The sequence below is a fragment of the Jatropha curcas genome, chromosome 7 (assembly GCF_041381405.1).
Source record: "Jatropha curcas cultivar XTBG-Jc1 chromosome 7, XTBG_Jcur_1.0, whole genome shotgun sequence".
NCBI classification, from domain to species: domain Eukaryota; kingdom Viridiplantae; phylum Streptophyta; class Magnoliopsida; order Malpighiales; family Euphorbiaceae; genus Jatropha; species Jatropha curcas.
In genome coordinates this window covers 20,785,787-20,809,997 of record NC_143157.1, presented here as the reverse complement: position 1 = coordinate 20,809,997, position 24,211 = coordinate 20,785,787, and the positions used below count along the sequence as shown (strand labels likewise).

The following is a 24,211-nucleotide window of genomic DNA, read 5'->3' as shown; positions in this document are numbered from 1 at the left end:
CAAGCTACTAATTCAGGGTCCTGTTCTGAAGTTGAATATTGGGCATTGGCACATATAGTAGTGGAAATTCAATGGTTTATTTATCTGTTTTGAGAACTTAGTATAAAACTCTTATCTCTACCATTAATAAGATGTGATAATCTCTTAGCTACCCTAATGATAGCTCCCGGTTTTCCAAAGACCGTTTCTAATTCTAATCTTCCAAGCTCAATCTCTCCTTCCCGTTGTTTTGTTTGATAGGGTATTGGTAGACATAGCACCAGAACAAACCAAGATCAAGTCAATCAGAAAACAAATACAACAAATCAAGGTTAAGATTAAGCATCACTTGATATTTGGGAACTGCACCATTAATTTTGTAATTAATGCAAGCTAAAGCATTCATGTGTACTCTATATATACACTGCCAAATACAATACAATTATTGATAGCTCTTTCGCATATCAAGTACTATCTTTGTTCTTAAATACTTGTCACGTTTGAATTTTCGTATCCCTTAAGAAAATCATTCAATTTGTCTAAGATACAATAAATTATTGAAAAAATTGACAATACTATCCATAATTTGCCTAAATTACAATAAATTATTGAAAAAATTGACAATACTATCCATAATTTGTCTAAGTTACAATAAATTATTGAAGAAGTGAACAGTCACTTTGGTCCTATACAGAAGGTAAAAATGGAAAAAATAATTTACTATTTATGAAATCCACAAATGTGAAAGATAGTAAGCAAAACCATCTAATGTAGTTATCAATTTATAACTATAATATTTGATCAACGGATGGAACTGTGAGAGATAGTAAGCAAAACCATATAATGTAGTTATCAGTTTATAACTATAATTAACTAAAACAATATATTTTTTATTCTAATTTTTTTTTATTATTCTCATTGGTAATTTTTCTAATTTTCATAATAACTTTTGTTTTAGCACTATGGAAATATAACGATTGCCAAAGTTGAACAATTTAGAATGATTAGAGTCTTGTTGGTTAGTTAAGTTACAAACAGAATTAATTTTAATCCAAATCTTTGTTTTCAAAAATTAAGTCATTCTTAGAAAATTTTATTTGGAAAAGTAACTTATTTTTTGTTATTTAATTGTTATATTAAAAATTTTAATTATAAGTCTGAACATAGAAATATTTTAAATTTTTTATTAAATGTGTAAAAAAAATATATAAAAATGATAAATTGTAGTAATAGCTGGAGACAGAAGGTGGTGGCCTTACAGTGGATAGTGACACATGCGTCATAGATATTACCCACTACTGATAATTAACAAATTAATAAATATGTATTTATTAAGAGTGTTTTATTAATTTAAAAAAAAAAAAATGTTTTCCTCCTCTCTTGAAAAGGAGAAGGATTTAGTTTTTCTTACTAGAAAAAAAAAAAAATTTCCTTAACTATTTCTTAAGTGCATCAGAAAATCCGGTAAATATTTTTCATAAACAAACAAAGCCTAAATTAATGCCTACTACTCCAAATTCACTGTAATTTTATTTCTTTGCATCATTCTGTTTTTATGTACTAGTTTTGAACTAAAATTTGTTCTAATAAGTTTTTAGTTAATCAGTTTTCTAACAACTTTGTGATAAAGAATATAAATATTGAAGCTAAAAAACCATGTTCTTGCATATCCAAATCTTTCTACATTCACAAAGATGGTTCTCAATTCAAATTTTGAAAACCTCTTCAATAGTGATATAGTCACCAAAATTAGTTTAATGATTTTAATCATTATTTGCATAATTTTAGTTTGCATTGCTGCTGTGTCGATGATGATTCTTGCTCTATATGCAATATTGAATCATATCATCCTTCGATCTCTATCTCCGAACCACAATTCTAATATTGAGCGCATACATGATTTAGAGGCAAATGAAGAAACAAATTCAGGGAGAAAAATAGCGAAAGAACGATCCTTTGATAAGTTGTTGTCATCTATAAAATATGGAAGCGAAGAAATTAAAGAGAAATGCGAAAATTGCGCGATATGTTTAGATGATTATGTTATCGGAGAATTATGCAGAATTTTTCCATTATGTAAACATATGTTTCATTCAACATGTATTGATCTTTGGTTGCGGAAAAATCTATCATGCCCAATTTGTCGTCAAAGTATAATTTAGATGCAGTACATATTTTCTTTTATTGAAAATTTTCTATATAAAATCATTCTTTACTATATATATATATATATATGTGCATGAAAATTCCTAACTCTCTCAAAAATGATACTAAAAGTGTATATTTTTAATTTAATTTTAATAATAGTAATAATATTTAATTTTATTGCACTAATTATAGCATAAGACTTTTCTTTTTTCTTTTTTTTTACTATTGAAAAATAGAAATTTTAGTTTATTTTTAACGAGGCTTTCGTTCTCTGCAAGATTTTTTTTTTTTTTCACTTTTATTTTTTAACTTCCCCTGCAAGAAACTATTTTGAAGTCCATCCCAACAACAAGAAGCTGTGGTCTCAACCGAATTTATTAATGCAAAAATAGAGACGAGAAGAAAAAGAGAGGGAGAAAGACGATGAGTTCAATAGTTCTGAAATTAGGGACTTTAGCCCTCAGAACCATCTCTAAACCCATAGCTTCTAAACTCAAACAAGCGGCTGGCTTGCATCCTAAATTTCGATATCTCATTATCAACTTTGCCCAGGTTATTTATTTTCATGCTTTAGGATTTTTATTTTTCTTTTTATTATTGTTATTATTTGTTTACACCGTGTAGTACGCAGGTGGAATTAATTCATGCTCAGACCAACAGTAGCAATTTCTGATTTTGAACTTCTATAAAATTCATATGGAAATAGAAATATAATTCATTTCTAAATTCACATGATATGAAGTCACTGTCATTTCCAATCGACTATTGATTTATTAATATTTTTGTTAGAAGTGAAAATGATAAATAGGCAATTCAGAAAATATATGATTATATGTGATTCAAATTTATTTTTCAGTGACAGTGGGGGAGCCAAAAATATTTTTCAATAGATTATTTATTTAATTTGAATTTTAGTGGATCAACTAGATTAAAAATTCTAAACTTTTTCACTTAATTTATGCTTTTTAAAATTTTTATTTTTTAACTAATTTAATTCTGTCTTATAAATATTTTTTTTGAAAGTTAGATGCGCCTGTCTGGTTGTGGCGCCACCGTATTTGTACAAGAATCTATAGGAAAAGTAGAGTGTCCGTTGTCTTTGTCTGAGCAGTGAATGCAGTGGATATGGCGGTCATTAAATGTTAATTTTTGACCGAATATTACATACTTTGAAATGATTATGTAATGCTCAATATAATTATATTGATAAAATTACAGATATATCCTTAGATCATTAATTTAGTCTATCAATAATTATTTTTATTTGTCTCAGGTTAACCATCGCTTTTCAACAACAATCCAAAGACGCATATATGGACATCGAACTGATATTCTGATCCGACCTCTAAATGAGGGAAAAGCTGTTCAAGCTGCTGCTGATATTCTTGGCGAATTTTTTGTTTTTACAGTAATTTTACTCTTTTTACAGTAATATTTGCAAATAAATTTTATTAAACAAATCTATTTTTATTTATAAATAAATTTTCATATTTAGATAATCATAAAATTTATCCTAATCGGCTACTTTTAGTAGCTATACTCATTTGCAAATTTTATTAATTTTTAAAACAAGTTCTATAAAATTCAAAATTTTTTTTATTTAGATTTGTTAACGAATTTAATAAAATTTCGTGAAATTCTTTTATATCAAATAAGCTCTTACATATATTTAATGACAAAAAAACTCATTCTATTCAATTAGGTTGCAGGAATTGCCATAATCTATGAGGTGCAGAGAAACTCAAGAGCACAAGCAAGAAAAGAAGAAAAGCACAGGCAAGAAATAGAGGTATTAATTTTCTTGTTTTGACTAGTTTAATAAAGAATCTTCATTTCTTTTCCATTTTTTTTTATTTCAATATTTTACACCACTTAACATAGTATTATATTTTTTTTTTTTTTTCCAATGAATTTTCTGAAAAAAATCTGCTAGTGGAGGAAGACCTCCTAGGTATAAGAGATACAAGGCTAAAGAGAAAGCCAAAAAGGATCTTTCTTGTGTAATCCTGCATGATTTCAAAGAAAAGAAACTCTAATCATGCATTTTTATCAGGCAATGAAGCAAAAGAGAAGTGCTTTGGAAAAAGAAGTGGAACTTTTAAGGCAAAAACTGCAAGAGGTGGAGCAACTTTCCAGGAGATCAAGTTTTTCTCATTTCTTCAATTTCTGGCATACTAAAGCATTTCAGGAGCACAAGTCAGATACATCATTCTGATCTAATTCAAATATATATATATTTTTATTCTCACTCTCACTGCCACTGGAGACTTTGATCATTTTAAGCTTTGGCAAATTGTCAACTTTCAGAAATATCAAAAGAAATGAATAGGAATAGACATTTTGAGTTGGTGAATTCAAGAGAGCTGGATTCTATTAATCCATACCATCCCTAATGATTGATCAAAATCTCCACTTTTCTCTCTACCAACTCATTCCTAAAATATTTTGCTGTGTTATATAGCAAACTCACCTTCAATTGTCAACAATAAAGGAAACTGTGAAAGGAATTCAAGGAGTTCTTCAACATTTAGGACTTCAATTGTTCAACGCATTCTCAATCAGCCTAGGACTAGAAGGACTCAAGCAAGAATTTAGAAAATAGCATAAATTGCAAAACAAAATTATAAGATTTTAATAAAGAGCACATTCTTAGCATTTACAGATCGCCACGTGGATATTGAAAATTCCACCCATAGAACTACCAACTGCTATACAAAAATGCTTGAGCACTTTATTTTTTGCAGTGCTTGTCTTACAGTGTAAGACCAAGTCACCACATATTAAGTAGAAGAAAACATTTAAAGAGATTAGAAAAGAACTATAGCCAACAAATCAAGTCATTTGAAAATTATCCCTATGATCATATTGAATCGACTTTAATCAAGTTCCAGCACCACTTTACCTGGAATTAGCTTTTTGTCTTTTGCCTCATGGGCCTCTCTCACTTGTGTGAAGGGAAATGTTTTTTCAACAGGTATCTTCAGCTTTCCAGCTTCAAATAAACGGCGAATCTCATCCAAACCATCCGAATCAGCTCTCATGTAAGTCCATGAATATTCTGCAACAGCAAGAACAAGCAGACATTGTTTCATTAAATTTAGGGATGGTGCATGTACACGCAATGTACATAAAAGGCATGTGAAATGGATAGCTTGCATTAGGAACTGAGGACATGATATAACACAAAATGAAAGCATCTAAACAAAATATCTTCAGCACAAATTAGCATAGTGCACGAATGTGGACGAAAGGGTCTGGTTCAGCATAACAGAAGTTAAGCCATGGGCCATATTGAACAATATGTAATATTAGACTATAAATACTAGAGTTAGGGGTCAAATTTTGAAAAAAAATGTGTGTAATCAAGCATGTTTGTGCACATTTCATTTTTATGGTGAAGAGCTAAGTCCTCTTGAGAACAATGCGAAAGTAACAAACTGATACCATTTAATTGAGGGACGCTAAGACTCCTCAAACATCATTTTCCTATATTCTACACCAATCCATCACTTCAAAGATAATTTCATAGTGTCAGCTGAGCTCAATAAATCGTTAACCCAATAATGAGCATGAATGACCGTTTCCCAATCTATATATTTCTTTTGTAACTCCCCCTTATATTGCCTATATTTAATCCGGTGTAGGTTGTTAAACTGATTGAAAGAAAATTGCATAACCAACCTACTTTGAAGCTAAAAACAAGAAAAACATATGAAGAAAGAGAAATACAGCTCATACTTAATTTTATTGTTTTCCAAAAACTCACTGCTCAAATAATGATGCAAATCCACAAATTTGCCATACCTATTCCATGTGAATATCGATATTGAATCTGTTTCTTCAGCAAAAGAGCTGTAGCAATAGGAAGTCCAACTGCTAGTCCATACCGATCAGCCAAGGATGCTGCCTCACCCTGTAATACAAGGAGTCAATATGAGGGCAGGCACAGTGAAGGCATTCTCAGTCGCGCCTCTCATAAAAGATCACATCAAAGAATTTAGGAAAAAGTAACTTCTAAAATATTTTTTGAGGTACAAAAAAAATATATTGTATTTTAAAAAAGGGCTTCAATGTCTCTTACCTGAAGGGTCATATAGTATCCACCTCTCTTCAGAAAGTTCACACCAATTCTCTCTGTTTCTGGTGCACCAATGGTGTCCAAAACAGCATCAAACTTCCCCTTAATTGCCAGTTCAACGTCCTAATTAAACAAGCAAGCTTATCAACATAAACATCTCTAACTTGTAAATTCCAAGCAGTAGTTTTATATTCCAACTAAAAATAAATAAAACAAGAGAATATAGAATATGATTTTAACAGCTGGAAGTGTAAATGAAGCAGATTAGTTAATGATTATACAACCACCTCAGCTATGTAGTCAACAGCCTGCTCAGCTCCGGCTTTCAGCACACGATCTATGCTTTGACTTCCACAAGTAGTTGTGACATGGCAACCAGCAGCTACTGCAAGCTGAATAGCAGCAAAGCCCACTGCTCCACCACCACCCACTACCAAGAGTCTTTGCCTGCAGAAATAAGATTGAAGATGCTGCTTGAAGGGAATAAATAATGATATTTTTAAAAGCAAAAAAAGCATGTGGTAGCTTTCACGGCAAAAGGTCATACTTGTCAACCTTTTCAACCAACAGATGCAAAGGATGATTATTTGAAAATGGGATTAAAAGATGATAGCATGTTGTCATCCAATGACAAAAAACAAACTTGATAAGAATAACATAGACCACTAACATCTAATTTTATATAATATTGTGATATACTGTAAATCACAAATGTTTTTGATAATTAAATTGTTTCATAAAGATCTTAATCACATTCGCCGGAAGGACCAAAAACAGTAATCCGATTAAAACTGCTTATAGCTCTAAAGAACAATCTACGTTTAAACAAACAACTGAAAAGCAATATCCTAACTACAATAGATCCTTCATCATCATAATCAATAAGCTGCATACAAGGAGAAAATAAGAATTAAAACAGACAAATCAGGAAATATGATGCCCAAGCAAATTATTCCCATAACTCAAAATCATCTCCTATTTGGCAGCTCTCCACTGCATAAATTATCACATCAGTTCCTTTTACGGAAGTTATTGTCAAAGTCTTTCCCTTACTAATCACTTCTTCTATCTGAATTCAATTTACACTCACCATTCATGTTATGAAGTTTACTAGGTACTGGTCCTGAAGAAGTTTGAGGATTAAACCCTCACTGATATGCAGAAATCATCAAATCCTCATTTCAAAATAACCATGCTATAAAACCTAATAGTGTAATCCCTTGAGTATGATAGTTATTTACATCTATCCTTCCAATAGTGCATGTGAACTTGTTCCTTGAGCTTATGATGCAGGAATAAAAGTCTAGAGTTTTAGTTCTACTATTCTCGCTACTGTAACATGCTACAACAACGATAAAACCAAAAGCCTTAATCCCAAACTAACTGGGGTTGGCACTGATGCCAAGAACCAAGAGGTCCTTTGAGACAACTTCCCTCCACGTGGTTTTATGTTTATTTCTTCTCCTTCTATCATTTTCTACTGTTAAAATATCATATTTTTACGAACTTGGGCACATGAAGATCTACGTAAAACATGACCAAACTATCTCAGACATCCTTCTCTTATACTATACCTAATGTGTGCTACTTGCATGTTTGTTGGATGTGAGCATTACATTCTTGTCCAATCTCGATGTTTGCATATCCATCTTAACATCTACATTTTTGCAACATCCATCTTGTAAATATTTTAGACCTTAGGTTATGGGCCCAGCATTTACTCCCACATAACATCATTGGTCCCACCGTTGTTCATTAGAACTTGCCTTTCAATTTGTTAGATATCTACCTATCACATATCACACTTGTAACCCTCTTTCATTTCATCCATCCCATTTTAATTCTATGGATTACATCTTCATTTATCATTATCCTGCTAGAAAAAAGAGTTTAGATATTTAAATTGATTGTATTAGGCACCAAAATACCATCCAATCTCACCTCACCTCTATTCTCCTTACGTGGGCTAAACTCGTAGTATATATTTGTTTCACTTCTACTTAGCCTAATACCCTTATTCTGAAAATTGCTTCTCCACATTTTTAACTTTTAATTGACACCCTCGCTAGTTTTAATGATTAAGCATGCGAATAGCATACATCATGGGACATAATACTATAGACTATTTGTTAACTAATTAATCCATAACTAGGGTAAACAAGTAAGAGCTCAAAGCAGATCCCTAGTTTAATCCTACAATTGCAAGAAACTCTTTTGTATCCCTCCACAGTTTTCACACTTGTGACTTCTCCTGCATACATATCCTGAATGAAATTTATATATTTGTTATGAAATTCTCCAGCATACACCATGTGACTTTTCTTGACACTATCATATGCTTTCTCTAGGTCAATGAACACAATGTGGAGATTCTTCTTCCGCCTCCCTATGAATTTCCTTCAATCTTCCTAGTAAAAATATAGCATCTATTTGTAGATTTATCAGGCATAAAGCCAAATCGATTCTTCGACACCTTTATAATGTCGCAAAATCCATGCTCAATCACTCATTTCTAAACCTTCATCATATGGCTTATACAAAGGAACCAAACTGTTCTTTCGACACTCTTTTGTCATCTTACCACATTTTAAAATAGCATTTAATAGCTTTGTTAACTAAATGATTCCAACTTCCTCAAAGCTCTTCCAAACCTTAATTGGAGACCATCTGGACCACATGTTTTTCCCACCTTCATATTTTCCATGGCCTACTTGATTTTAATAAGCCTACTTCCGCTAATATATTCTAGGTTTTTGTCTATCATAGAGATCTAAACTCTAGAGATCTGTAAATTTATCCTTGTAGCTTGTGATGAACAATAGGTCAAATTAGCACTGTTTATTTCTCTTTAATCTATTTATCTCCTATCAAAACTTGTTAGGAATCATCTTTAACACGCTTAAGGTAGATCCTCAACCCTTTTCTCTCTGAATTGTTTGTACATTTCTTTCTCCCCCTCCCGTCCATCTTCTATGTTTGGAACTTCTTGTATCAATCGTTTTTTTGCTTTAATAGCTCTTCGTACCTCCTCATTCCACCACCATGATTCTTATTTCTTGTGGTTGAGATCCTGGCCCTTTAGTCAAACTTAGAACTGCATTTGCTACTTTGTTAATGCAACTCGTCATTTCATTGCATAAGATATCCAGGGTAGCTTCTAAGTCCTAAACACCCTCCTTTAATAGCTGGTTGTTAAAAGCTATCTGGTTTGTATTTTTTAATGTCCACCACCAAATTCTTGGTTGCATGGAACTCTATTCCTTAATCTCTCCAATCTTAATCTTCACATCTAAAAAACCAATAACCTATGTTGGGTGCTCAGAGATTCTAATGGTATAACGTTGCAATCTTCACATATGGTTTTGTCCCTCCGGCTAGTAAGTATTAAGTCTATTTGACTATAATTACCCCCACTCTCATAGATGACCAAGTGCGGCTTCCTCTTTTTGAGCTGCTATTGGGTTTCAAATTAGTTGTTATTGCATAGATTTATAGTGTGATTGAACAGTAACCATGTTTTCTGGTTTTTCATAGATAAAAATGACTAACAACGCTGAAGCCTAATCTGATAGACAACTCCAGGACTTTTTTAAAGAAAGGTCCATTCACAAGGAAAAGGTTGACTAACTTCATCACTAGAATAGCAATAGATTTCCTGAATCAAGCTACTAAGTTTTAATCTTGATAGCCACTTTTTCTTTAGAAAGATTTAAACCTTGAATTCCATTCAATTTTGATAAATACGATGAAACCAAATATGTAAAAATTCCAGAAATTTTTGAAAGAAAGATCCAGATTTGCTGACCCTATTACCAAAACAGATGGAGGAAAGATTTGCCTGCATAATCAATAAACCATAGTGGAGCAATAATGTTTCAGAAAGTGAGGAATTTAAGGTTTGAATGAAAATAAAGGCTTGGCCTACAGCTCATGTTTTGTGTAGATAGTGATGTCGAATTCAGGTTTCTATTTTAGTTTGGCTAAAGGTGATCAATTTATTAATTTTTAGAAATGAGCTGCATTAATAACTTTCATGATAGGCAAGTCTAAATCATGTTGAGTTCGAATTTCTCTCAGAAATTTCATGTCAAATTCCAATTCTGTACTCAAATAATGTCAAAGATCGACTCTTGAAAAGAATTTACAGATGATAGATTGAATTGCAGTTCATTTTCATGTTCTAGGTCAATATAAACATACCCCTCAGTGATCCTAGCTGTACTTCTCAGAGCACGCCATGCAGTTAGTGCAGCAAAAGGAATAGCACTTGCTTCCTGCAGAAGGAATTGAAAAGAAATTCAGATCATGTTCTATAGTGAAAGGAATTAAAACAATATGGTCATAACTATGAATTACTAAATCAGATTGCCAGAAATCAAAATTTCAACAATTGATTATAAGACACAAATGCTATCACAGAGAAGAACTAAAAATAATAGTTAGAGGAAAACAACAGATTAAATTCTTACTATTGAGAAAAGTCCATACGCAAACAATTTATATGAACATTAAACCAAGAAAAGAACAAGTCACACTCCAAACTTACTGAGTGGCATACAGACTTTTAGGGGTTCAAGGGAAATATTTCATCTCCAACAGAAATGTCCGTAGAAAGGTTGGAAGATAAAGAACACTTAGAAACAAGTTACCACACGGTTTCAGGTTTAGGGATCCACCCGACCAAACACATGAACCAAAAGAACACAGCATGAGCTACAAAATAATTTATATGCCTAAATCAACAAAAGCTACAGTACTTACCACGTGTGTTACTGATGCTGGTTTTGCAGTGAGCTCGTCTTCTGAAAGAATTGCATAGTCACTGTAAGTACCCCTCACAGCAGTTGGATGCAATGCACCAAAAACTTCTTGCCCAACATTCATCGACTGCACTGAAGTTCCAACAGCTGCAACTTCACCACTAATATCACGACCCAAAATGAGAGGTAGAAGCGGTTCAAAGATGGAACGGCCATAACCTGATCGCATCTGAAAGCATTATATTCACAAGTATTCAATATCTGATAATAATTGTACAAGTCACAGTTTAATGAATAAGGATAATCACTAAACCCCAGTTTGGTTATCAGGAATTGAGATATTAAGAACAGAAAGCGACCCACCATCCCCACTCCTCAAGTGTTCAGTTATATAAAAGGAAGAGAATGAAAATGAAAAATTAGGAAATAAAAACTAGTTATACAAAAGGCGTTAGCCCCGTGGTTCTCAATCCCAATGGAGGCTCAGTATTAGAAACCACAAATAAAGTTTAGTTGGTAACTAACAATACCAAACTGCCATGAATTCTATATAACACGTATAAGGTAGGAAATATACAAAATCTAAAACAATGTGAATATGAACACTGTCTTCTATACCAAACAAAATCATACTTTCCCTCCCTTAAGGGTTCCCTCCCTTAAGGGCTTGTTTGATTGACCTTGGAACTAGAATGGGAAAGGAAATGGATGCCTAAGTTCAAAAATCCAATTCCATTTTTTTAAATAATTAAATAGAATTTATTGACTAGATTAAGAATTATGCTTAACAATATATCTCATCCATATGAATTAGAGTTATTTAAAATACCACAAAAAATAAAATAAAATAAAATAAAATAAATAAATAAAAAGAAACGAAGTCAAATTCCAAGACTTGCATTCCATTCCTAGATTTGGAGTGAAGCAAATATGACTTAAGAGTATAATCCTATCCACAATAATCCAATTGAATAAGAAAGCCATCATTAAAATTTCAAATCACCCATATAAATATATAGAATGACTATAACCCTACTTCCATTACAATATAAACTCCTCTGCTATCGACATTTCTTTTACCATTTCCTTTATTCCCACACCAATTACCCACATTATTTCATTAAACAAACAAACAGCCCATACCGCCACAACCCAATAAGTGTAAACGGATACTAGGAAGAATTGACTCACTCTAGTATCGAGGGGATTGATAGAGACAGCACGAGCTCGAACCAGGACCTCTTTGGGTTTGAGCTGAGGGACCTCTAAATCGGACCGGAGCTCCAGCACCTCGGGCCCACCAAAGCGGGGCACTAGCACCGCCCTGCAACTGGTAACGGAAAACCTATTAAAGGGTACCTTAAAAAGTTGGCAATGGTCAAAGTTGATAGCTGCGTTTTTGAAGCTTTGAGGTTTCAAGATTTGCATTTTTGTTTGTGTTTGACGTGAGTATTAAAGAGGTTTAATGCATTGGGAAATGAGTTTGTGGGTTGATTAGGATTTTATAATGAATTGAAATAGAGAGCAAGGAGGAGGAGAAGAAGGACTTGGAAGAGGTGAAGTGGAACGTGTCCCTGCTAATATCCGCAGATTGGTTGGTTGCCTTAGTGATTAATGTATATACATGTACTCCCAACTCCCATCGTCTCTTTCATTTTGCTTCTTGCTCTTTTTATTTTTTATTTTTTTATTTTTTTATTTTTTTCCACATCCATAATGATAATAAAAATTTTAACCAATATAGCAAGGAATATTTACTATTTTTCTGCTTTAATTGGTATATTATTTGATTCTTAATATTATAAAAATATATTAATTATTTATTCCATAAATATATTGATGCCTAATTTTTAGACTGTAATTAAGAAAAAATTAATTTCCCTAAAGTATAACTAAATATTCATTAAATTGACTAATTATTCTTTTGGACATTATTAATTTTTATTATAGATAGTTTTAAAAAATTAAAAAAATTATTGTGTTTAATATAAGTAAAAATAAAATTGAAAATATTATTAATTACTTTATTCTCAAAGCTGAGAGACATTTATGAAAAAAATATTACTCAATAGATATTATGAATAGAGAGAGTATTCAAGATTAAGCTATCATTTTGTGAACGTGGATTTCAAATTTAATTTAAAAAGGTCAATTTGCTCCTTCAACTTATTTAGCTGGATAAAAAAAAGGATAAATTTGATTTTTTAAGTCAATTTAGTCTCTAAACGAGTTTAAAATTATGAAATATCAAATTTGATTTTTCAGGCCTTTTAAAATTGTTTTAAAATTTTTTACAAATTAATGAATTATTCAGATTTAACTTTTAACCCTTCATATTTTGCACTATATTTCATATTATTTGTAGAGGAATACAAGGCACAAATCTACAAACTAATCAATTTAATTTTTTATTATAAAATTGTCCTTCTCCTCAATTTTTAAATGTTTTATTTATTTAACATATTTATTTTGCGCCATTTAAAAAATTTTAATAAGAAAAACTATTTTATTATTGTTGTGTTTTTTATTTTAATATTTTTTTAGTATTGAGGAGAGAGATTATACATTTAACACTAAATTAAATGAAATAATTTTATTAATATTGTTTTATTTTATATATTTATTTTAATAAAAAAATAAAAAACTTATGTAGCATAACATAAATATAATTGATATTTTTATTATTTATATTTATGAATTTACTACTTCAATAATATTTTAAGAAACAAAAGCAAATGAATTTATTCCATACATGATTACATGTAATTCAATTGAATTACATATTTTAAATTAATCATGCCAAACATAAAAATCTGTTTACATATAAATTATACAATACTTCATCTACAAATAATTTCATATTTTAAATTCATTTATACCAAGCAGAATATTAGACTTTAAAAATAGAAATATAATTTCATACGAATGGCCAAATAACTGAAATATAATTTCATACGAATGACTAAATAATTGACTTCAATCTTTTAATATAAATATAATTAACCACATGTGATCTAGTTAGTCTTCTCACTAGTGTGAGGAGTGATAAGTCTCGAGTTTGAGTCATCTCGATCACAAGTGTTTTCATTAATTTAATAAGTCAGAGGAAAAACTACCTATATTGTGTATCTCATTGAATTATTTCAACCCAAAGGACATCCTAATAAATAAATAAAAAATCTTTTAACATAAACATAAAATGATTCAAGATGGTTTTTGATAGGACAATAAAATATCAAGTTATTTTAATGATATTTTAATTAAATATAAATGTATTGAGATTCCTAATTGAATTAATGTTCCTTATGAGATGATGTTCCTAATTAAATAAAGGGAAAATTACTATATGTCTTTATATTTGGCCATAAATTACTAGTTGGTACTTTTTTTTTCTGAAATACATTAAAATATTCCAACATAGATTCTATTACACTTTCAGCAAAAATACCGTTAAATTTTCTATATTAAATATAAAAGTGAGAATGTGAGAGAATAATAGGATTACACGTAATAACTTTAGTGAAAATTTAAAATTCCTAAAATATCTTTAGTAATTGGATAATTGATAGTAGTTCGAGTTTATTAAATAACTTGAGTTTTTAATAATTAATAAATTATAATTTTTTAATATTTTTTGTTATTGATTAAAAAAATATTTATTATATTGTTTTAATAATATATTTTTTAAAGGTATTATTATTATCTTAATATATTATTCTAATTGAACTTTTAATCAATGATTATTTGTTTAAAGAATAAATTATTATTTCAATTTTAAAATAAATTTTAAAATGCAAAAAAATATATAAAAACATCTGTAAAAATATATATAAACACACAATTCATTTGAGAGGCGGTGCAAGGAATTGTGTGTTTTACTGGCAAGGCAAATTGCCAACTTAAAATTTTCATTTTGTATTGAAACCATCAATTGGATTACTGGTCTCAATACAAAATAAAAATTATTTTATTCATATAATTACTTTTTACTGATTGCTTATCACTGTGGATTCCTTTTTTTATTGTATTGAAACCACCAATTGAGTTGATGATTTTAGTGCAACACTCTTTCTGCATGGGAGGATAAACATTAGATTAGTAAATAATTTTGAAATGACGTTAGATTAGAAAATAGAATTTTGAAAAGCATTATTTTTTGTCAAAGCCCGCGAATTTCTTGCCTTAACTAATCAACACAAAATGGATAATAAAAGATTCATACAATGAATCTAAATTCTTTTGGGAGTTAGAATTAATTGTTGTCAACTTTAGCAAATCTTTTTACTCTTTTACAACATTTAGAATTATTTTTAATTTTAATAATTAAATTAAATTAAATTGACAAACAAACCAATCATAACGCTAACTCGAAGAATCGTTGGTGTTATTTTATCAATTTAAATTAAATTGTTAAAGTTAATATATCAATTTGAATTATATGCTTGCTCAAATATTCAAGAAGGCTACCTTCTTCCTTGTTCCATCTATGGCGTTAATGGATTTTATTTTTACCATCAGTTTAAAAAGTGTCAACTTTGTGTCTAGTCTCTGCCTTCTTTCATTAACAACATATCTATGAAATTTTAATGCAGGAATTGCTTCAAGAAGAATCTAAATAAACAATTATTTTATTTTATTTCTTTATTTCATTATTTCTTTAGTTATTGTTTATTATAAATTATGACCGGTAGCTACATGCTTGTGCTTGCATAAATAATTTAATAATATTAATTTTTTAATATTTAATTTAAATTTTTATATCTCACTTTTTATTAAAATATTTTTTAATATTTATTTAATTGATTTATAGATAAATGATTTTGAAATTTCAATGTTCAAATTTAATTTAACAAATATAGTTAAAAATTTTATAAATTATATTAATATATTAAACCATTTTAAAAAAATATATGATAATAATGTTACAAAATAAAATATTCTATTTAATTTTAATCATCTAGGAATTTAATTTCAATCATCTAGGAACCATTCCTATTTTGCTTTATGACCCTCTTGAGGAGAGAATATGAGGTCATCAAGAAGGTGGAATCATAAAGTCGTCCTATGAATCTATTGTTCCCTACCTGCATATTTTCTACAGAGCCACCATAAACACTAATTAACATTATTTATAGCAGGACCACTTGATTCCGCGTTGACAGCATTGCTTGGGAGAACACCAGCGGTAGGCAGAACACTAGGATTTCCGGAACTGACAGCACTGCTTGGGAAAACACTAGGATTTCCGACATTGACAGTGCTGCTTGGAAAAGTACTAGGATTTCCGACATTAGCAGTGTTATTAGGGAGCACACTAGGAGTCCCAACATTTGCAGTATTGCTAGTTTCAACACTTTTCGGCTCCGGAATAATAGTTTTGATAGGGAGTGAAATGTTAGCATTGGAAACAGCGCCTGTCGTGGCAACATCTGCATTTCGTTGCCTCTGCATTGTTTCTGCAGGAGAAAGAGTAACTCTTTGGAAGAAGGCTGTAGAAGGATCCGTATTAGTTTTCTGCTGGTCAGTAGTTGCCGAGTCATTTGCAGCATGAAGCTGCTGCAACCTGTAATCAGTTTCAGGCCTACGACAAACCTTTCTTAGTGGTACGATTTCCTGAGGATTCAAAAGATATAAATCCCATATTACAGAATGAATCATTATTTGGACATTGCTACGTGCTGAATGCATAATACACACCATATATCATCTGAGTATTTTTGCATGAAGAAAAAGGAAAATGCACCATAAAGTTAAGAAGAGTAACAAAAAAAAATGCACGGGTAATCAAACACAACATAACATTAATATTTACACACTAAATCATATCAAAGTAAGTGCATGGATGCTTGCCTATTGCAACACAAAAAACAAGAGCAACAAGATCAATAAGTCATCAATCTTCTTGTCCTTAAATAAATTATGTCAATGATCGAACTCATTTCATGTCCATGCATTCAAAAGGCTGCTTTTTGCATAAAAAAAAATTCTATTTCAGTATAAAAACGACCCAAAGTCTCAACCTTATACTTGCCTGTTTAACTTCTCTAACAGGTAAGTATTCCAAAAGAGATGGAAAATCTCTATAACTTCGACCCTATGACAGATGACTATGCATCAATCCAGTTGCAGATTGTTAAACATTTTATGGTTTCTTTTACACTTTTTACTAAGGAAACAATTTCATTGATTAGAGGGAAAACCAAAAAATGACAAAAGGGAAACCAACAACATTTGCCAGAAAACTAAGCCAAAATAACCACACAAATTAGGAGATTACAGTTCTTATTACCAAACTAAATAAAGCAACCTAATATCATGAGAGGACATAAATATTGCCTAAAGATTATAAAATAGGAACTTGTGTGCGAGCTCCTGTATAAGCGCGCGACCCGGGGGGGGGGGGGGGGAGAGAGAGAGAGAGAACATGCATGTACCTCGGACAGGTCATGATCATAACGCACCAAAAACCTGCAACGGCAACCTCTTACATCATGCCTTCGTCTTTGTGCATCAAGAACATGTGCATCAAAGTACAGAGCCTGATCTTTACCTTCCTGAAAATTTCAAGAACATTAAACATAGAATTATCAAGATTGCATAATCGGCCTCCGGAAATTCAGAACTTGCAAGAATTCAATTCAATTCTATTTCACAAATTCTCATGTTGGGAGAGGCATGTTTCACAGCATTCAATTCTTTCAAATTTAGAAGATGAATCATTTTGAAAGCAATAAGATCATGCCAAAAGAAGCACAATCCACCTAATAAACTCCACTATGAATAACTCGAAAAATGCCCTTATTTAAATTAAACATGTCTCTTTATAAATAAGGGTCAAATGGGAAACAAATACCTTCCAATAAAACAGAAGTCTATCGCTTTGAACTTTATCCCAAAGACATGAATTCTATCATTAATTAAATTAAACTCTATTAGTATGATTAAATTCAATTGAATTTTCCCATGTAATCTTTTCCAAATGGACCCTCAAGGAATGGTATAGATCATTTATTGCCGCTAAAGAGTAGAAATTCCTACCTGAAAACAGAGTATGAGGTCTCCAGGAAGAACTGCAACACATTCGGATGCTTCACATGGAAGGGACCGCTGCCTGACATGCTTCCGAATATTAACCCACTCATCCTCATCTGGTCCAAAACCTGCAAACCGAACCAATACTTCCTGAAATGACCAGAAACACCAGAACAACATGAGAAGCAGATTGAAAGAAAACAAAAAACGATTGTCCCAAAATCATACAGAAGAGGAAAAAGAACTCTATTTCCATAAGGCAAATAGCTATAAAAATTCTATAACAAAAAAAATCAATGTGTGTGTGCGCGTACACATGCATAAAATAAATCCACACATCGCATGAGCCTTGGACTAGTTTTATATAATGTCAGCAGTTCTTATAGATTCTTTGTGGAGAGCACAGTATTCAGTTAAGCATCTTAGCATAAGCTCAGTCAATCGTTAGCTTTGGCAGATAAAATAATTTGATAGCTTGTACAAAGCCTAATAGGGTTAAAGCTTGTACACTTAAGTAAGTTCATATCTCCTAAAACAACAAGGAATTTCAGCATAGGGTTCCAGTTATTGGTCGCATCCAGAATCATGTGAATTAATCAAATTTTATTCAGAGAAATGAAATTCAAAAAGGCAGTACCACAAGCAATTTAACAATATAGTTAGTCTATTTAATAATAAAAAGATGCAGCAGATGAATGGACAGACAGTGAAGCACTGCACACTGCAAGCTACCAAGGCATTGCATCTGAAACCAGTTCTTGTTAATTAGTCTATGAATATTTGCAGGAATATGAGCTCAACTATTACCGGGTCTCCTGTATCCAAATGCCTATGGGATAGGAAGGTCCCAACATCATACCTGACAAAGAGAAGATATGATTAAAGATTCAAGTAATTCTTTTATCAAATAAAGAAGAAAGTAAGTATCAACAGGATCTGAAAAAGCATTAAAGTATCTCACAGATTGAATTCCAAACATGAATTGTGCAAAATACTCACCACGCCCCATCCCTAGCAGATTTGGCTTCAAACTCCATATAAGAATTTTCGGTAGTGGTTCTCCCTGCACTAGGTACTACTCAAAAGATGAAGGCAAAATAAGTATAGGAATGACAACCAAAAGAAGCATGCATGTCAAAACATGAATTCTAAAGCATGTGGGATCACAGAAGAGAAGTGGTATTTCAGTCTTTTTCCAGATGCTGTTATTAAGGTTTCTCAACAACTGAGCAAGACTCCAAGAGGGATTTAGATGAACATTTTATTTAAACACTTGAGAAGCATTTAGCTCTCAGATAGTACAAGAAAAGAAGGATGGAAAAATAATTATCCAAAAAATGCGCAAAAAGAGAATCTTTGAAATCTTTCCTCTTCCCATATGATGGCGGACATGAATATTTCTAGTTATCGTTCAAGTTAGGGCCAGCAAGTTTATTACTATATATACTAGAATAACATAAAGCATGGATAAAAAAGAGAATGCAAACAAGTAAACCTTAACTAAAAAAGGAGTGACGAAACATTTAAGAATTAAAATGAAGATACAATCTTACTGAAACCTTGTCTGTGTAAACTCCATCAATTGATTTATTCTTCTTAAATTAGCTTATGCAATTAAGAGTTGCATCCTGAAAACTGCTGCATCACATAATTTCTTCACATCATAATGGTATTTCATAATATGAGCTTTTAAACTTAATTTCACATTTAAGATACATGCAGGGGCAGACCCCAGCCTCAGAGGGAAAAAGGGAGGGGGGTAAAAAGTTTTGTTTCACCTCTCCAAACTTTATTTTCTAGTTCAGACCCTGGATCCATGCCATGCTAGCGCCTGATTCACATGTGGACCAGTAAATATGATAGAATGGAAATTAGTTTTAACAAGAAAAACCAAATATTAGTAAAAGAAGTGACAAGAACAAGATCTGTCTGACATGTTCAACACTACCAGCTAGGTTGAAGGTGAAATTCTATAGGACTGCAATTCTACCAGTTATGATATATGGCAGAAAGAGGATGCTCAGATGGATGGGCATAAATACAATGATGGACAAGGAATAATTCCATCTGCAAGAAGCTAGATAGCTCCAATTGAATAAAGGTTGATAGAACATTGCACCTTAGACCAACAAATTACCATTGAGGAAAGTTTAGCACAATTAAGTCATAGGAAAGAAAAAAGAGACGGGCGAACTTAAGATGACATGGAGGGAAGTAATAAGGAAAGACTTGGAAGCCCTAGTCCCTTCTAAAGATCGCAGTGGAGAAGACAAATAAATTTAGCCAATTTCAAATGTTCTGGGATAAAGGTTTTATTGAGTATAAGTGTAGACGTATGCCATTCACTGATAAGAAGTTATAGCAAGAACCTCTTTTAAGCATAATTTCAGTGCAACAAGGAGCAAAGCATAATGGCAAACAGATAAAGCAGTACACTTAGAAACAGAATAATGTCCGCTTGCACATGCTTTGCAGTGTCTGTGTGTGTTTGTGAGCCTGTGTTTATTCATCACGTACATAAACAGACCATTGGATCAAGCAAATGTACAAAATGAGAGCTTATTAAGTCCTGCAATTGCTTTGGCTTAATTAACTGCGGACCAGATAGCTTTACCCTACTAAAACATGTTAACCATTTTAGACAATCTGGAGCCACACCAAACTTATCTTAATATGCAGCAACTTAAATGTAGTTTATGGACTAGACTCTATCCAACACAACATGAAAAAAAAAATAAATAAAATACACAAATATGACCAGATAATTAAGCTCAAATCTCAATAAAAGGGGAAAAAGGTACTCAGAATTTCAGAAATTCTACCTGAAGGAAGAGCCATGGTTGCAGGGATAGCAGCAGGAATTGGAGCAGCTACAGCTTGAGGCACACTTCTCACCGGAGTTGACTCCTCTCGAGACATGGGAGTAACATTTAACTTCACAGGAGTCTTGCTTGATTTTGCCCTTATTGCGTACCGTCTATTTTGGAACCAATTCCAAACCTATAATCACAGTCCAGTCAATTATAAAAACTCTAAGCGACTCCAAAACGAGGGGGGGAATGCAAGAGAATTGCCTCACTTGTTTCATTTGTACAATGATCTTCCCTTTTCGTTCAGTTGACTCGCTACAACCAAAGACAAGATCCTAATTACTTCAATATTCATCCTATATCAAAAGAAGGCCAACATCTATTGTTCTCAAAAGAAAGCAAAATGCAAACCTGAACTTCTCAGCAAGAGCTACCAAAACTTCCCGAGCTGGCATTGAATTATGATGTTCTTGTAAAATTCCTTCCATCTCCGCAACCTTAACAAAGGAGGTAATTTAGAGCCAATCGTTTGAAGTTTCAAAAACATGGCAAATAACAACAACAACAACCGCCAAGCCTTAGTCGCAAACTAGTTGGGCCGGCTATATGAATCATTTATTTCAAATATCCACTCTAAAACAAAACAAAGCAAAATATAGGTCGAAAAAAAATTTTAAATACTAACTGTAAAAAATTTTGAAAAAGGAAATTTAAAATCATTTTGACATACTAATAAATAGAACAAAGCATGAAATGGGCAACAACTAACTAGGGTCTGCTACATGTATCTTTCGCCTCCATTCTATTCTGTTTATAGCTATATCCTCACTAATATCCAAAGACTGTAGATCCTTAGTGATAACTTCCCTCCAGTTCTAGGTCGATATCCCTCTTTTTAGCACCCTCACTACTAAAGTATCAGATTTGCTAACTGGGGCATGTGAGGGTCTATACAATAAATGCCATACCATCTCATGCATCCTCTTATTTTATCTCCAATTTAAGCTACTTGCGTCTTTTGTCTAATATGATCATTTCTAATCTTATCCAATCTTGTGTGCCCACATATCTATCTCAGCATTTGCATCCCCGCAACATTCATCTTCTGAACATGTTGCGCATTAGGTGCCCAACATTCACAACCATATAGATTGTTGGTCATCTCACCTCCGTCCTATAGAATTTACCTTTAACCTTGTTAGATATCTTCCTGTCACAAGTACACCTGAAGCACTCTTCCATCTCATCCATCCTACTTGAATTCTATGAGAGACATCTTCATCTATGATACCACCTTTTTGGAATACAGAGACTAAATATTTGAATTGATTCCACTTGGACACCATTATACCATCTAATCTAACCTCATTTTCTTGTTGTTTCCTTAAACCAAAACTCGCAGTGCATGTATTCCGTCTTACTTCTACTTAGCCTAAAACCCTAAAAATATGGCTAAACCATCATTATATTTAATATACATTCCACAAAGGAAAAAGAGAGGGAAAAAAAAAACAGAGAAGAGATTTCTCTTAGAGCACGTATGTGATTGAAATACTAAACATATTCAAAACAATTGCAATGATCTCAAAAGGGAAAATAGAAAAGAATTCTAAACAGCATAACTTTCACATTCTTAACCTGCATTTATTTTGTGGAAAATATTTTCTCCAAAAACCTTTCCTAGTGTTTGGGCACATACACTGACCTAGCTGCTATTCACTACTAAGCTACAGTCACCAGTGAATATCACAATTTCTCCTTATTTCTTTCCTGTCATGGTTTAAATATCAACCTTAAGATAGCATATAAACACAATTGTAATGCTGAATCACTGCCACATCAATACGCTGACCAAGCTGAAACCAGAATTTTCTGAAAAATTTCATGATAGCAACAACTGTTATTGTTACCATTAGACCCTGACATTCTGACGCATCTACACCACACCTGGTCTGCCAATGTCACCGCGATTTAAAAAAATTGTTTCCAATTGTTTTCATTAAGACTTCCGTTTCTCAAATCAGCATTTCACAAATGAACTCTAACGATCAAAGCATTCCAAACACACCAAAGTCATCATAAGAAAAATGGCAGGGGGTTAACCCAGTTTTTCTTTTTACAATACCAGTCAAGGAATACGTAAATTCTCATAACTTTTAGCTATTTTCCGCTTTTTGAGGTTTCTTTTTATGCATTACCAACAGTATTTGAAATTTGTTGACACACCCCCTACAACTCAAGAAAACCCAGAAATCTAACTTCGGAATAGATATAGATATAATTGAAGGCCAAGGCACAAGAAGAACAAAGGACTGACATTGATAAACCACAAATGCTAAGTCTTTTAGCTATCTTAATTTTAAAAAAAAAAAAAAAAGAGTTAAATTAAACACGAACAAGCATTACAGGGCCAAAATAATGAAAAAGAAAATTCAGAACACATTTAAAAACAAGCAGATAAAACCCAGACATGAAATCAAACAATATCATATATTTCCAACTCTGAATTCAAAGCATCACTAAACACCCACGTGCAAACTTACGCATACAGAAAGAAAATTGGAAAAAAAAGAGAGATGATACCTCATTAGGCATAAAGCGAAAGGCAGGGCCGCCATTACTGGGAGGTCGACCCATGACTGCTATGAGAATTGTAACTACCAACTAAATTACAAATTGGAAGTAATAAAAGCGAAGACCCAGCAAAAAGAATTGGATTATATTGTAATAAATCCGACTGATTAAGTGATTTTTTTTGGTTTGTTTGTTATTGTCGAAGGAACAGAAAAAAAATTAAAAAACAGATAAGAGAAAAGGCGAAAAGAAAGGCACAAACAAATCTATTTTGATATCTAAATCAGCCAGTTTAACGAGAAAGTGATTTCTGGGTTCGGGCCTAAATATGAACCATAGGCCCGATGTGCGATATTTTTGTATTTTTAAATTGATAAATTTAATATTTTGAAATTTTACGTCTGATTGATTTGATAAAATTTGTGAATTTTCTTTTTTTATATATAGGAGGCCTAATAGACTTGAACAACATTGTGAGCTATACAATAGAGATAGCTCCTCCCATTTGAATGACATTCACCAAATTGATGATAACTTTTGTGGCAAAGAAAATTCAACTTGAGACGTCTAACTCTTTACATCTTTTACAAGAGGTAGGAAGACCAATCAAATCATACCTAATCGGCAAAATTTATAAAATTTAAATATTCACTGAAATTGCACATTTTTCCATTTAAGGTAAAATAGACGCTAATTTATCGAGTTTCAATTTCATCATTTTAAGAGGGAGGAATATCACCTCAATTTTATTTTATTTATTAATGATGAAATTCAAAATTGTTTAATTTTATTTTAGAAATATCACTTAAAAACGAAAATCGAACTCTACA

General features: G+C 31.9%; 3 protein-coding genes across 3 annotated transcripts; 1 reads left to right on the top strand and 2 right to left on the bottom strand.

The window, feature by feature from the left end:
• Positions 1–2,242: 2,242 nt before the first annotated feature.
• On the top strand, positions 2,243–4,385 carry LOC149494929 (OPA3-like protein). Its single transcript, XM_089724352.1, has 4 exons — positions 2,243–2,679; positions 3,401–3,535; positions 3,830–3,916; positions 4,181–4,385. The coding sequence occupies exons 1-4, from the start codon at positions 2,551–2,553 to the stop codon at positions 4,340–4,342; spliced, it is 513 nt and encodes a 170-aa protein (XP_089580478.1). The 5' UTR covers positions 2,243–2,550; the 3' UTR covers positions 4,343–4,385.
• Positions 4,386–4,735: 350 nt separating this feature from the next.
• Positions 4,736–12,588, bottom strand: LOC149494928 (GroES-like zinc-binding alcohol dehydrogenase family protein). Its single transcript, XM_089724351.1, has 7 exons — positions 12,157–12,588; positions 10,967–11,194; positions 10,406–10,479; positions 6,493–6,652; positions 6,209–6,328; positions 5,932–6,040; positions 4,736–5,185 (listed from the first exon to the last, which is right to left on the bottom strand). The coding sequence occupies exons 1-7, from the start codon at positions 12,391–12,393 to the stop codon at positions 5,004–5,006; spliced, it is 1,110 nt and encodes a 369-aa protein (XP_089580477.1). The 5' UTR covers positions 12,394–12,588; the 3' UTR covers positions 4,736–5,003.
• A 3,299-nt stretch (positions 12,589–15,887) lies between these two features.
• On the bottom strand, positions 15,888–23,656 carry SHH2 (DNA-BINDING TRANSCRIPTION FACTOR 2). The gene is made up of 9 exons (XM_089724269.1): positions 23,391–23,656; positions 21,219–21,304; positions 21,077–21,122; positions 20,820–20,997; positions 18,997–19,072; positions 18,805–18,856; positions 18,004–18,147; positions 17,400–17,519; positions 15,888–16,578 (listed from the first exon to the last, which is right to left on the bottom strand). The coding sequence occupies exons 1-9, from the start codon at positions 23,442–23,444 to the stop codon at positions 16,081–16,083; spliced, it is 1,254 nt and encodes a 417-aa protein (XP_089580395.1). The 5' UTR covers positions 23,445–23,656; the 3' UTR covers positions 15,888–16,080.
• Between the last annotated feature and the right edge of the window lie 555 nt (positions 23,657–24,211).

Bases quoted from the DNA above. Each gene is read 5' to 3' on its own strand.
- SHH2 (XM_089724269.1), bottom strand. From the start codon at position 23,444: ATGGGTCGACCTCCCAGTAATGGCGGCCCTGCCTTTCGCTTTATGCCT. The intron at 21,123-21,218 runs GTTTGCATTTTG...CTTTGGTTGTAG, and splicing joins GCTCTTGCTGAGAAGTTCAG to CGAGTCAACTGAACGAAAAG. The intron at 20,998-21,076 runs GTGAGGCAATTC...CTGTGATTATAG, and splicing joins TCATTGTACAAATGAAACAA to GTTTGGAATTGGTTCCAAAA.
- LOC149494929 (XM_089724352.1), top strand. From the start codon at position 2,551: ATGAGTTCAATAGTTCTGAAATTAGGGACTTTAGCCCTCAGAACCATC. The intron at 2,680-3,400 runs GTTATTTATTTT...TATTTGTCTCAG, and splicing joins TCATTATCAACTTTGCCCAG to GTTAACCATCGCTTTTCAAC. The intron at 3,917-4,180 runs GTATTAATTTTC...CATTTTTATCAG, and splicing joins AGCACAGGCAAGAAATAGAG to GCAATGAAGCAAAAGAGAAG.
- LOC149494928 (XM_089724351.1), bottom strand. From the start codon at position 12,393: ATGCAAATCTTGAAACCTCAAAGCTTCAAAAACGCAGCTATCAACTTT. The intron at 6,329-6,492 runs GTGGTTGTATAA...TTGTTTAATTAG, and splicing joins CTGTTGACTACATAGCTGAG to GACGTTGAACTGGCAATTAA. The intron at 5,186-5,931 runs GTATGGCAAATT...TTGCTGTTGCAG, and splicing joins TCGATATTCACATGGAATAG to AATATTCATGGACTTACATG.